The following is a 14,858-nucleotide window of genomic DNA, read 5'->3' on the forward strand; positions in this document are numbered from 1 at the left end:
TTTTACTTTATTATGATTAAATATAATAAACTTGACTTTGTTTGATTGATCTGTTCTTTTTTATCAGTAATTTCGTTGCGGAATATATTAAACTCGCCTCACCTTTTACGTTTTTAAAAGTCAATTTTTTTTAGTGATCATTTCTTCTTTAATATAATTATTGTATTAAGCATTATTGTAAAAACAAATGGCTAACGAAATTATTATAAATTATTTTTATCATGAAATATTTTATAATAATATTATCTTTGTTGTTATTTTTATTATTACGGTTACTATGATTAAATGCCTACATAGCTCACCATATAATCAACACAATATGTAAAAATTAAAATTAAGTTATTATTCTTGAATTGATTATTTTAGAAGGAAAGCGCTTAAGGTATAAAGTTTATTAATTATTACATAAAAATCAATGAGGAAAAAAATTACAAACAGAATACATCTGTTAATGTTATTACAAATAAAGCATGATTATTCACTATATAGTCGCATTTTTTATCTTTGGTAAATGAGCTAACAGTGAGTGAATACAGAACTTGACGTCGTGTGTCTGGGCGTGTATGTGTGTATGTGTGCACGCTCGCGCGTGTATGTCGCATGTATTATAAACAATAAACGCAATATTTTTGAATATAAGTGATTTTCTTTTATACAAGCTGTAAAAAATAAAGTTATATGATCTGAATCACTCTTATAATATTGTAACGAAGATCACTTAATAAAACAAATATAAATTAAAATCAGCGAACAAAACATGTTGTTATTGACCACTGCCATTTAATTAATATACTGAAACCTTAGAAAGTAACATTGAATAAAGGCCCAACTTATGATGTGTAATTTCCCAACAAAAAGTAATATATTTTAGAAGTTTTTTATAGACTAAAATATTTCACATTTTGCCGCGTCGACTATAGCACATTTCTCCTTTTTTTTAAAAGTTCGTCGAAGTTTAAGTGATTTCGAAAACAATAAACGATAAAGAGTATGACCTTCGAAATTTTCAGTTTTTTCAGAAGGCCGATGACGAGAAAAAATCGTTTGTCTGTTTTTACCGACAGTTTATTCAAACTGCTACAAATCCAATGAAATTTTTCACAGCGCATTGGTCGCATCGTGTTCTTTTTCTACCTTAAAGCTTTGTGAATAAATATAAAAAGAACAAGAAATCTACTATATTCGCTGCGCCGTGAGTGTGAAATGTGCTACTTTCTGCGGAAAAAGCGGAAAATCTGCTGCTTTTGTTTACAGATTGGTATATTTTGCATGTGAATGTATGTACTGTTGTAGTTAATAACATGAGTTTGGATATTTTTTTAATCGCATAGTACCATGTTCATCCTATCGATACGCTAGGGATGGATTAACCAAATTTTGTATAAAAGCAGAAAAGATTTCTTTACTTGCCTTTCATCTGTTAATGCTTTTGTTTAACAATTTTCTAATTACTCATCTAAATGCAATGATCTCTTTAAATTTTCCCATTTTCTCTCTCCTCCCTCTCTCTCTCTCTCTCTTTCACTCTCACTTTTATATTTGCAACGCTTAAACTGTCATTGTCCTTAAAATTGATACGCACTTTATATTTTGTGCTAAATTTAAATAAACAATCAAAAAAAAAAAAAGGAAAAAAAATACCAGATATATTTCCAAGTCCATTAGCGATTGAATTCGACTACTACCCAGCAGAAACATTAACAAAATATTCGGCGATTATATACCATACCTTAGATAAAAGTTAAAATTTCTGTAGCCTAGAAAATCGCCTTTTCGTTAGAAAAAACCTGCCATTGTTGATCAGCGGACAGCACAATTTTAATATCATAAAAATAGTTTTAAAAGATCGATTACTATGCAGATAACTTAGTCATAACTTATTATATTAAATTTATAAAATAAGATTTATAATACGCATCCGTTAGGTTACATTTTTTGATTTGTCAGGATCCATTAACTTAGATGAACCCATCAATATACCAACCGTCGGTCAAGTAAAATTATGAGGTGTTAGGTTATTTTCTATCACGGGGCAGCTATATAGTCTCGGTAAAAAAAAGATGTACCGCAACTCAACCTATATCTGAGTAAATAGTGTCGTATTTATTTTAATGTCACACTAAATCTGAATGTAATAGCCTTACATGAAATAGTCTGATATTTTTATTAATAAAATTAAATAAAGAAATTTACTTTGGATGCAATTGCGAATTTAAGTTTATTACGTATTTTTGGCAAAAATTATAAGAACAGATTTCGGGACTAGATTCCAAACTTTTTTTTGTAAAATATTTATAATAAGTACCTGATACAGAATCAAGCTTTTGAATGATAAAATAAATAACCTATATTAAGCTCTTACTGATTCTTTTTGCCAGCGTTAATTTTCTTAATGTCTAAACTTATGTAAATATACAATACTGCTTTGAACATTACATTGTTTACTTTACACTTGCAGTATATAATTATATGCTTACATGAATCTCGATATGGTTTGTTATGAAAGAATAATAAATAGTACAGCGTTAATCATTTTATTATTTCTGCTTCATTTATATTAGTTTTTTATTTACTTTTTTGTAAAATAAAATAGTATGTGCGTATGGATGTATGCGCGTATGTTTTTAACAGGACAATATGAAGAATGAAAGAAAGAGAGAACGGGAGAGCAATCGCATATGAAAGTCTTTACTAACATCGAGCAACTAGTTTTTTCAATTAAAAAACGTGTGAAAAGGTTAACTCGCATATTAAGGTAAGATCCGAAAATAAGCTGGCTTTTACAGTATTAAACTAAGAAAAAAAATATTAAGGAGTTTCTTGCTTTAGTCGGTACGTGTGCTGTTTGATCTATAAGATTTTTCTCATTTATTTAGCGCCAAGAATATTAGACGCTTCATTACAATTTTTCATACTCTCGCATTACTTGTACAAACACTTAAAATATCTGACCGTACATTTTTTTCCCTTGATTTCTTCGCTCTTACACGATATTAATTATTTCATTTCATTAGTATTTTTTTTTTAATACTTTAGATTAGTAGAAAACACCTAAATTTTTCTACAGAGCAGTTTTTGATTAGTCGCTTCTTTTCTCCCCTTATTTTTCATGTTTTTAATCGTTATAATCTGATTTACACATGTAAGTAAAAAATGTTAAATATAAATAAAATTTGTTGATGACATTGTCAAAATTTAATGATTTGGAAGAAATCATTTGTTGTTTTTAGGTTTGGATTTATAGTTATGTAATGATAATACTTCTTGTAATTATATGTACTTTTACTTAAGGAGAGAAAAGCTACGATAATAGATAAAAAATTTCCAAAAATTTATTTTTGAGGTGAAAAAATGATACGATTATAACAATAATGATAGTGACTTTGGTCTTTCTGCATAAAGTCTTTTAGTTTTCTGTTTGCCTAAACCACGTTTATGAATTTTTTCTCATATAATTCTTATTCTTACATTTTGCTGCTTCTAATTATTTTCTTAAGCATTGTCATCATTATTATAATGAGCGTTACGAACTTTGTATCATTATAATAAATGACTAAAGTCACGTAAGACTGTAGCAGTTGCATTAAACGATCTTATCGATCGGTCTATTGTTTCGCGGTCACGGCAGTCAAGTTTTTATATTTATGTGCGTATGCACAAGCCCGAGATTCTGTTCACACGACCCGCAAGAGAAACCGAGTTTTAGATTCATAATCTTCCAGGACGAATTCTTTTTGAGATTTTTTATTATTTCAATCTGGCACAGATTGCTAAGATGGCATTCATTCTGAATTCTTTAACACTTTTTTCTTGCACTACCTGCTTTTTCGTATTTGGTGATTAGTTTTCCTGCCATTCACCGGATAATATGGCTTATTTGATACATTATGACGTTCATTATTCATTGCGTGTCATTGATTTCTTAAGGAACATTTGAATATATGACGATGATTAGTTCCAGATACGCAAAAAAGAATCCCAAGAGCCAGTTGCCACAGCCATGCCATCTTCCGTAACGCCTAAACAGGATACACGGTTATCATGTCCGGCCAGAATCCCTATAAAAAATAAAATATTACAAATTAAAAAAAAATATTGATATGTTTGATGTGTTTTTCTAAGAAGATCAATAAATTTATAGCTAAATATTGTCAACCCAAATCAACCTCACTCCTTTCCCCAATCAGTTAAAAACCAAAATTCCTCTTCTACTCGCTCTACTCTCAAACTCCAACTTTCGTTGTGTGTACTATACGCGGATACTATAATTATATTAATACCTATCTTCAACTTTATTTCTTTATATGATTTTATATATATTAGAAATTAAATTAACTAAAATAGATGGCTAATTAATAATTGGGTAAGCGGAGAATAAAAGCTCTTTATGTCTACGTGAATCATCAGATTAAGTAATCGTCTAGGTCACGGGGAACTATAAAAAATGTTTACCAGGTATTTATTATGGCAAAAATTTGGGTCCAAGACGTGCGCTCCAGAACGTGGTTCTTGGATCCAGAACGTGGTTCAGTGTTTTGGTGCAAGTAATACTCGTAAATGATGGGCACATTAGCCGAAACCCCTATCATCTACGAGCAAAATTTAAATTAATGCATACAAAATTACGAAGCGCTTCGCCAGTTTAAACGCCTAGATCTCTCTCTTAAAAACAGGGTTGCAACTAATTAATTACTTTTGCTTCCTTCCTAAGGAAGCCTTGTAATAGTAATTTTTGGAGTTTGTGTAAAAACATGTGGGAAGTGTGTTTTGATGCATTTTTAGTCGAAAAATGGTGGTTTTGGAAAATGTCTGTACGGACGTATGTGTGTGTGTTCGTTCATATATGTCTGTATATACCTGTATCTCAGCTACTACTCAGTAAATTTGAACCCACCAAGTCTCATTTTCTTTGTTTTCACTAGTACCTAGTGGGAAAAAAGTTTGTTTTTACATTTTGTGGACGCGTTTTTTTAGTTTTGAGATTTCAATTTTTTCCAATACAGTTATTGGAAAAGTTGATAAAAGTAAATTGCTTAGTATGTACCTAAAAGAGGATAAAATTACCTATCTTTTTACCGCGGAAAATTTATATTATCGTTCGTCTTTCTTCTATTATACACCATAAATCGCAATTTTTTGAAATTATTTTAACTTAAAAACTAAATGTTGAATCTTTCTACAAAAAAAAAAAAAAAACATGATTATTGAAAGTTATTAGGACTATACTCCACTTTAATTTTGAGTCATTTCATGGGCAGATCCAGAGAAAAACATCAACTGAAAAAAGGAGTTTTTCTACGTAACGCGATAACTGGAGTAAAAAGGCAATAATCCAGTTCAAATTTAAGATTTAGTAAGCATTATATATTTTAATTTGATTAATTTAATAATTAATAATTGAATATTTCAATTATCAATTATAAATAATAATAAAATAATAATAATGTAATCAATTGCTTGTAAAAGAAGAATATACAAATTTTCAATGCCGTAAGTATATTTTATGTTTAAGGAATTTAATATATGTTTGAAATTCTGAAAAATAAGCAATATGCCAATTATTAAACGGCGCGATAGATATTGGTTGTTATGTGTACATGCACATTTCCCAGAAAATGATTATTATTATTTCAATTTGTACTCAAAATTATAATTATAATTATTCGAATTTGAGGGGTCCAAGAAACTTTTTTTTTTAAATTGTGTATAATTTACGAGTAAATTTACGAGTTATGATAAAATGTCTAATAGTGTATAATTTAATTTATAAAATGTATTTAAATAAGAAAAAAATCAAACAATTTTACAGTTTTTTATATACTTATAAAATTATATTTCAGTGAGAAAGAAAATATCTAGTCAATCCAATTTACATTGGTTTGCATACCTAAACAAACGCGAGACTCGATTTACATCGTATTTCAGTTAAGGGTGCTCCAATATGATATTCGAACTTTTGGTTCGAGTATAGGTACATATACCGATACTCGAACCAAAAGTTCGAATATTATACGCGCGTGTATACGCGGCCACAACACAAGAGTACAATAATATAACTCTTGCTAGAACTATAATTGACGTTCTAACTACAAATTTACAAATTAAGTTTCTCTTGCTTGTAACGTGTGTGCAAATATTTTGTTAAGAATATTTTGTTATCACACGAAGAAAGATAAGCTGCGATTTTTTTGTAACAAACATGTTTATTTACTACAATATACCGACATTTTTAAAGTTCGAATTATTAATTTCAAATCATTATAGTATAACGAATAATGAAAAATCAACACTAACAAAATAAATGATAAAAAAATAAAATCGTACGAAATATGTTTTTTAAAAAGAAATTGGAAAAAATTTAAGACATTTAATTTGAGAAATTAATTCGAGTTCATCACTTCAGCCACAACAAGCAGGAGTCAATCAATTGATGCGGTATTTGCAACATCCACAAAAAATGGAAATATTAAACGAGTTTCCGCTGGCTAGAAATTGGTTTTTGAAATATAATACTTTGCTATCTTCTGCACCTGTAGAAAGGCTATTTTCTTATGCTGTTGTAATGTCCCACGTTTATATACCTATAGTACGAATGCGTATAACGCCTAATAGACGGCATCCACATACACACAAACCAACGAGAGCTGTACCGATTGCGACAATACACTACCGAGCGCAGAAAATCGGAGCGAGTGCTCTGACCTTCGCGTCAGCACTCCTCGCGCGCGAAACACGATTGCAAGACATACGCGACGATCCTGTGTGGCCGGTGCTGATTGGGCGACCGCGATCTTCTTCATCTAAATTACAAAACTGCTTGCATCGACACCGAGGCTTTAAAAACCCTGGAGCCGATCCACGCAGCACCTTTTTGCGTAGTTACTTGCTCACTATCGGTTGTAGTTGATTCTAAGGAGAAGCGGCGGTGTTTGATTGTGTTAGTGCTTGGAGCGTGCTAAATCCGTCCAACACCTTGGGAGCGTGCTAAATCCGTCCCTCGGCATAACAATCACCGGAAAGCCCTTTGAATCCAGACTCACACCGTAGAGAGAAGTACAAGCTAAGGTCCGTCGAGTGGAATCTCCGGCGTTAGCAGTGCAGTTGATCAACATATTTTATTGCCACGAGTAATCGTGTAGAGTAACTCAATCAGTATTGGCCACGTACGGATCGTAGAAAAATCCTGCGTACCTACTAAGATTATAATTGTAAGTCTTTACACTACATATTTTAAATACGATACTATCAACGAAACTATTAGATAAATGTCGAACATCAAACGTCTGTGAAGTGCTCTGGGTCAATTAAAAATAAATCAATAACAAATAATACAAAATACAAATTCAGCGAGTGATAAATTAATTGAAACCACCATAAATCATATCCTCAAATAGAAAGTCAATAGCTCCTACTAAATCATCATCGAAATCACAAAGGTAAGAGAGATAGCACTACGATAGAGAACTCGGATACATCGAAGTCCGAACGAAACCATCAAGAGCAGACAATACACCGTCCACGCACAAGAGTGTCCGCGCACAAGTAAGTCCGCGCCGGTCCCATCTCCAGACAACAACAGTGCATTAGAGAGTCCGCGCCGTACTGTCCGCGCACGCGTCCACTCGTGCTTAAAGACAGACAAATTATACACCCAGACATTCAGTATTATTCATTCAACCCTAGTACTCCCTAGTAACAATAAAGCTCCCGAGCTTATGCTAGTTTCCGCGAACTAAATAATTATTTGTGAACTCGCGCAGCCCGCATTTATACCAAATACGGTCTTTACAAAATGGCATCCCTTGTGGGGAACTAGCCATTGTTACTAGAGTAACAATTTCTAGAATTTCTTCGAGAAGTCTTTAGATTAGATTTATTTTAGAAGTTTTTCTTTTGAAACCTATAAAAAGTAAAATACGAAAATGTCGATCGATTTAAATCAAACTAGAGAGCAGATTCTCGCTATGGAGGACGTGCAAGCTAGAATTAAGGCGTTGGACCAGTTTTATCGTGTCCAGCAGGCGGAACGTGATCGTCAAATGTTGGACGTGTCCCGTGGTGTCATGGAGGCAAGTCAGACTCAAAATATAGCTAGAGCGGTCATGCACATACCCGAATATGACGGAACTAATATGCATCTTAAAGAGTTTCTTCAGGACGTGGATAACGGATTTACGCTACTTCCACGAGAACAAGAGCCACAGTATTTAAGGTTAGTAATTTCAAAATTGAGAGGTAGAGCAAGGCAAATGTTAGAAGGCCACACGTTTACCACATTATCAGATCTCAAAAAGCACCTAAAAGAAAGCTTAGCTCCTAACAAATCATACGGTCATTATTTGAATGAAATTCAATCAGCCACAATGAGGAAGGGAGAAAACGTTCGGCAATTTTACGGACGTTTGAATGTATTGATAAATTCAGCTGTCACAGCCGTGAAAGAAGGATTGACAGAAGCACAAGCAGCTGTGGACCAAAGGCCGCACCTCGAGTTGCTAGCGCTGGAGTCCTTTGTTAATGGGTTACCGGACGGCTGGAGGACAGGTCTGGTGGACTCGGCTCCGCAAACCCTACAAGCAGCCTACAATTCAGCCCTCAATTATGAGAAAGCCAGGATAAAAATGACAGGTGACAATTACGTGTATCCCCGAGTACACTATGTTTACTGCAACCCTGATCAGAGACCGAGAGAAAGAGAAAATATTCCAGACTTTGTTCAACCAACGAACATCGCAGATAAAAATTATGAGGACGCAGTAGAAACTGTAACGAAGAGAGTAAATTTCCATGAGGCAACACACAGAAGAGACGAAATTGCTCACGCATACAACGCGAACGATACATACTTTCCAAAAACCGTGATTGAGAATGGGAGAATAAATGCTCCACCTCAATTGAGATATACGCCAGCACCCGAACCCACGGGTCCAATAAGTATATTGAAACGGCCACAAACCCAGTCGAGAAGCAGATCAGTGTCCCCAGTACGAGGATACCCTCCTGGGACTGTGGACCACGGACAGTATGGACATCCTTATCCACCGATGGGACCACACCCGTATATGCCTCCTCCGCCGTTTTACTATTACCCTCCGGGGAATACCCCTTTTGCTTTTCCATACAGTAATCCATATATGCAACATCCTATGCAAGGACAAATGCAAGGATATGGATACCAACAGCCATGGATATCAATGGAAGGCAAGGCGATGGAATTCAAGGGTGATAGGAACCGATCAGCGTCACCGTATCGGGGAGAAAAAATTCATTTAAACTGGGAGGAAGCTCGTCGGAAGGATGCGGCGACGGGCTCATCGACACAGCAACAGCGTCCAGCGAGCCCGAGGCCAAATCAGACAGCAGAAGGCCAACACAGATTATACGACTCACGACGAGAGTCAAGAGAACTCCAACAGTAAAATTGGAAATCGAACAACTAACGGTACCAGAAGCTCTGTGCATCATAGATACCGGAGCTGAGGTAAATGTAGTTAAACATGACTCATTACGACCAGAAGTAGTCATAGAACATGATAACTTTATAAACATCATGGGAATAGCACCCAAAGGATTCGACACCTTAGGAACAGTAAAACTAACTGTTATGGGTAAGAAACACATCTTTCATGTGTTACCCTCAAGTATACCTTTACATGAGGACATTATATTAGGCAATCCGTTTCTCTACGGAGAGAAAGTGAATATTCAGTTCGGCGATGAGGTCCTAATCACCGAAAGCCAACCAATAACACCAGTGCCTTTTGTACATAAGCATTTCCCCGAAAATCAGGAGGACGTGGACATAAAATATGCCAAATAAATGTTGAAGGACAATCTTCGGAAGGTAAAGAGACGGCCGTAGAAGAGTACGAATTTCCGTATGAATCCGAAGCCATCGATCATAAAGTTCAGGACTTGCCGACCAGACCGTACAATCCAAACGGATTCAAATTGAAAGCTAATACAGTTTTCAAGCTACCAGCTAGAGCCAAGGTTCCCGTGAGAATACCCGCTACAGAAGATTCAGTACAAGGGCAGGCTTACTTAAGGCTGATCAAGACCGTCCCGGGAGTATACATTGGGGAAGCTGCAGTAATGAATGAAAAGGGTTACTGTTATGCAATGGCCATAAATACCAGAGAAGACCCAGTAGAAATCGAAATCTCGCCGCAACATCTTGAAGAATTCGATTTAAGTGAAGATGATGACTTCCTGGACTTTCCACTGGAAGGCGAAGCTCCGAAAAATTCGGAAGAAAGAATAAATTTTATTATGGAAAAGGTTAGAAAAACATATCATAAGAGACACGAATTGAGACAGATACAACGAATAGTGAAGAAATATTCACATTTGTTTTATCTACCTGGAGATCCAGCACCTAGGACATCTTGTGTGAGACATAAGATCCGGACGACGGATGAGGAGCCAGTCCGAGTAAAATATAAAAGAGGACCAACAGGACAAGAAGAGGAGTTGTTCAGTCAGTTACAGAAACTCCTGGACGCTCGAGTCATCAGACGTTCAAACAGTCCATTTTGCAGTCCGTGTAGAATTGTTCCAAAGAAACCAGGACCGGACGGTAAAAGGAAATACAGGTTAGTGATTGATTATCGCAAATTGAATGCAAAAACAATAAAAGATGCGTACCCATTGCCTAACATCGTAGAGATTCTGGAGCAGATAGGAAGCGCAAAGTACTTTTCGGTTTTCGATTTAGCTATGGGTTTCCATCAGATAGAACTAGAACCGGAGGATATTCAAAAAACTGCCTTCAACACCAAGTATGGTCATTTCGAGTATGTGTGTATGCCATTCGGATTGGCTAATGCGCCCCCAACATTCCAGCGTTTAATGGACTGCGTTTTATCGGGCTTACAAGGAGTAGAAATGTACGTTTTTCTAGATGATATAGTGATTTATGCAAATACCTTAGAAGAGCATGAGGAGAAAATTTATAAAGTGTTTGACCGGTTGTCCGATGCAGGGTTACGCTTGCAAATAGATAAATGTCAATTTTTAACTCCAGAAATAATATATTTAGGCCACATAATTGATTGCTATGGAGTAAGGCCAGATCCAAGTAAAATTTCGGCAGTTAAAAACTTCCCGAAACCGACAAACCAAACGGAGGTCCGTCAATTCCTTGGACTAGCAGGATACTACCGACGTTTTATTAAAAATTTTGCAGACAAAGCCCGACCTCTTAATTCACTCTTACAGAAGAACAAGAAGTGGGAGTGGGCTTCTGACCAAGACTCGAGTTTCGAAGTATTGAAACAGGCCCTATGCGAGGCGCCTGTTTTAGTATCAGTGGACGTCGAAAAGCCTTTTATATTGACTACTGACGCCAGTGATGGAGCCATAGGAGCAGTCCTTAGCCAAGGTGAACCAGGAGAAGACCACCCTGTAGCCTACATGTCCCGTTCTCTTAATAAAGCAGAGAAAAACTATTCAACAACCGAAAAAGAATGCCTGGCTATGGTGGAAGCTGTAGACTATTTTAGACATTACCTGTATGGCCGGCATTTTACTGTGTTCGGAGATCATGAACCTCTGACCTGGATGGACTCCCTTAAAGACCCAGTTAGTCGGCTCAATAGATGGAGAATGCGCTTGCGAAATTACTACTACACTTTTAAGTACAAACCTGGACGATTAAACATTAATGCGGACGCGTTGTCTAGAAATCCCGTTGATAAGCACGATCAAGAAAATTTAGGCAATGAAGGTAAAAATGAAGATAGTAAAAACCAGGGGGAGGAGGCGCGAGTAATGCCGATTAGGCCGAGACCAACAAAGACATCGTTAGTTAGACAAAATCGTAGCAAAAATAAGTCGGAGGAAACAAAAGAAACGAGCAAAAAGAAGACTGGACAGAAAACCAGTTCGAGGAAAGATGCGCCACCAATTCCAGCCGGAATGGAAGGTGGACAGGCTGATTTGGATGGAAGCACAATTGCAAAAAGGTTAAGACAGAGAAGAGCGGACACCGCAAAGACGGTGGCCTTCTCGGAGCCAGAGGTGACTGAATTCTCGTCCGCTAGTGAAGAGCAGTCCACGGACGTCACACTAACGGAGGACCACAGTAACGAAACATCAGACGCACCCCCTATACCGTTAAGGAATAGGTCGATTCTTCCAAGTTTAGTAGAAAATGAATTAAGGTCTGAAAGCGACATGAATTCGGAAGAAATTTCAAATTCAGGTAAAAGCTTGGGAGAAAGTGAAGTTGAGGAGGTTTTGCGAGATAAGCCGGTAAGAAAAAAAACGTCCGTTCCACAAGTCCAAACAAAAACTACGAAAAGCATTCTAAAAACACCTATGAAGGACTCATCGTCATCTAGTAGCGAGGGTGAATTAATGAAACCGCAGTTACACTCAACCATGAGAAGGTCTGTACCGGGACAAGTACATAATGAACAAGAGTTGGACGAGCTGTCTTGTATCGAGAATGCAAGAGGGGCCCAAGAGATGAGCGCAGAGGATCTGGGTTCGATAGAGGAGAGAGTCCAAGAAACAACTTTTAACCAGAAGTCCTCACTTTGTTGGGACAACTATATGGAACAACACCCAGAAACGGTAGTGCAGGACAGCTCAGCTGGAGAAGATCTTACAGATGAAGAGTGGAATATCGAGAATGCGTCTAGCTTAGTGCCAGAACGGAAGGCTAAGTCCCTTTCACCGTCACCGTCAAACCCAGCGGATGGATTTCCAGAAGACTTGGTTAAACTCAATAAAAATCATTCAATACCAAGCGGCGCAGTAAGGGAATGGATGCTTGAGTATGCACACAAGTATGCAAGCCCAATTCGTGCTAAGTCCCCTCTAAAAGTAACTAATGCCTGCTCCACGGCTTGGCATGGAGAAATGACGGAAGTACCTTCATGGAAGAATCTATCAACAATAGAGCAGGAGGACAGTGAAGAAGAATCCGAGGAGGAAAAATTCGTTCACCAGAACCAGCCGAATAAACTAACAGAAGACGACGAGAAACTAAGACAACCTGATATTACGGAAAATCTAAAATCCACGGAAGACGGAGGACGTCCCACGCTTGTGTCGAACATTGGGTCAACCACGATCGACACCGATAAACAATTTCCAGCCACAGCACCGTTGCTCAATATAGGGGAACCAATTGTTGACGGTACTATTTTGAGATTATTAAGCACGAGAGAGTGTGTGACGTATTTAAAGGACAACATAGTTCACTTTGTGCCTAAAGACCTAAATCTGTCCACAAGCACTAATAGACTGCTTACCGATATAGAGGCCATTTATCGAGACGATCTGATGAAGGCTAAGGCCGACGTGGGAGACGTTATAATAACAATCAATCGTAAGAGATATGTATTTAGCCTTGTAGTAACTGAAAAAGTTGGAGACGAGGTTAAACCTAGTAATTTGCTAAAGTGCTTGAACACACTAAAAGCACTTATAACTGAAAAGAAACTACGATCGTTTAGGATAGCTAGAACAGGCGAACTCACGGATAAACTTCCTAGAAGAGTTTTAGTGCAAACATTCAAAGATTCCTTTAAAAATGTTAAAATAGCAATAACATTCTGCTACGGAACGTGCAAAGTGTTGGCTCCAGAGTACCGGTTAACCGTGCTACAGGACTATCACAACAGTCTGTTTGGAGGACATAGAGGGATGGGCAAGACGTACAGACGTATACGAGAAAGGTATCAGTGGAAGGGCATGAAGGAGTACGTACAGGAATTTGTCCGTAAATGTGAAATATGTCAAGAACAAAAATTGGTTCGGATAAAAACCAGGGAACCTATGGTTATTACTGATACGCCTTCGGAAGTTTTTCATAAAGTAGCTATCGACACGGTGGGACCGCTGTGTAAAACAACCGAAGAAAATATGCATATCCTCACTATGCAATGTCAGTTTTCTAAATTCTGTATTGCTGTACCCATCCCAAATATAAAAGCCATCACCATTGCAGATGCTTTAACGAGATACTTGTTTGCCCAACATGGAGTACCTCGCATAATATTAAGTGACAGAGGTAAAAGCTTCCAAAACAAATTACTATTAGAGTTGTCCGAAATTTATCAGTTTAAGCTAAATACTACAACCGCATACCATCCGCAGTCGAACGGATCGTTAGAGAGGAGTCACGCTGTCCTAGCGGATTTCTTAAGGAATAAAGCATCTAGCAAACAGGATTGGGACAAGGTTATTCCTTTCGCCATGCACGAGTATAATACATCAATACATGCTTCAACCGGCTTCACACCGTTTGAGCTAGTGTATGGGCGTCCAGCGAGAGCACCACACCGATTGCCGGACGAGTTTGAGCTTGAAACTTACAATGATTACGTACAAGAACTAACAGAATGTTTAAAAGAAATGCAAAGAATAGCAAGGAGCAATCTAGTAGATTCAAAAATTAAAAACAAAAAGTATTACGACAAAAAGGCTAGACCTCTGAAAATAGAGGTCGGCGATGAAGTCAGAGTATTAAAAGAACCAAGATATGGGAAATTAGATAAATATTATAATGGAGAATTCATAGTGAAAGAAATTAGGGAAAACAACAACGTGATAGTAGAATCATCAAATGGAAAACTAATTGTTAAACATAAGGATAAATTAGAAAAATTTTATAGATAAAGCAGTTAACACAGCCACGACAAGTGTTAGAAAAATGGAAGCAGTCCAAGTCGCAGAAAAAGTGTTACTTGGAGCCCTTGAACAGCTAAAAAGGGCTCAATTATTTGTGGAAAGAGCAGAAGAACGATATTGGAAGGAGTGGGCGCATTCTAAATTAAACCATAAAAATGTGTTAAGTGAAAGTGAAATAGTAAAAGGACGAGTGTTGCAAGACGGATTAGCGAGAC

At 36.7% G+C, this 14,858-nt stretch overlaps 1 protein-coding gene across 2 annotated transcripts in view; it reads right to left on the minus strand.

Annotated features, from left to right (window-relative positions):
• Positions 1–377: 377 nt before the first annotated feature.
• LOC100114198 (guanine nucleotide-binding protein G(I)/G(S)/G(T) subunit beta-1) overlaps positions 378–14,858 on the minus strand; it is a 168,243-nt gene continuing 153,762 nt past the window's right edge. For both annotated transcript variants that reach the window (XM_031932894.2, XM_031932893.2), the window contains one exon: positions 378–4,058. In XM_031932894.2, the coding sequence (XP_031788754.1) occupies positions 3,952–4,058 (107 nt within the window). In that variant the 3' untranslated portion in view covers positions 378–3,951. The remainder of the gene's footprint in view (positions 4,059–14,858) is intronic.

This window comes from Nasonia vitripennis (assembly GCF_009193385.2).
Source record: "Nasonia vitripennis strain AsymCx chromosome 5 unlocalized genomic scaffold, Nvit_psr_1.1 chr5_random0003, whole genome shotgun sequence".
In the NCBI taxonomy this organism is placed as follows: Eukaryota; Metazoa; Arthropoda; class Insecta; order Hymenoptera; family Pteromalidae; genus Nasonia; species Nasonia vitripennis.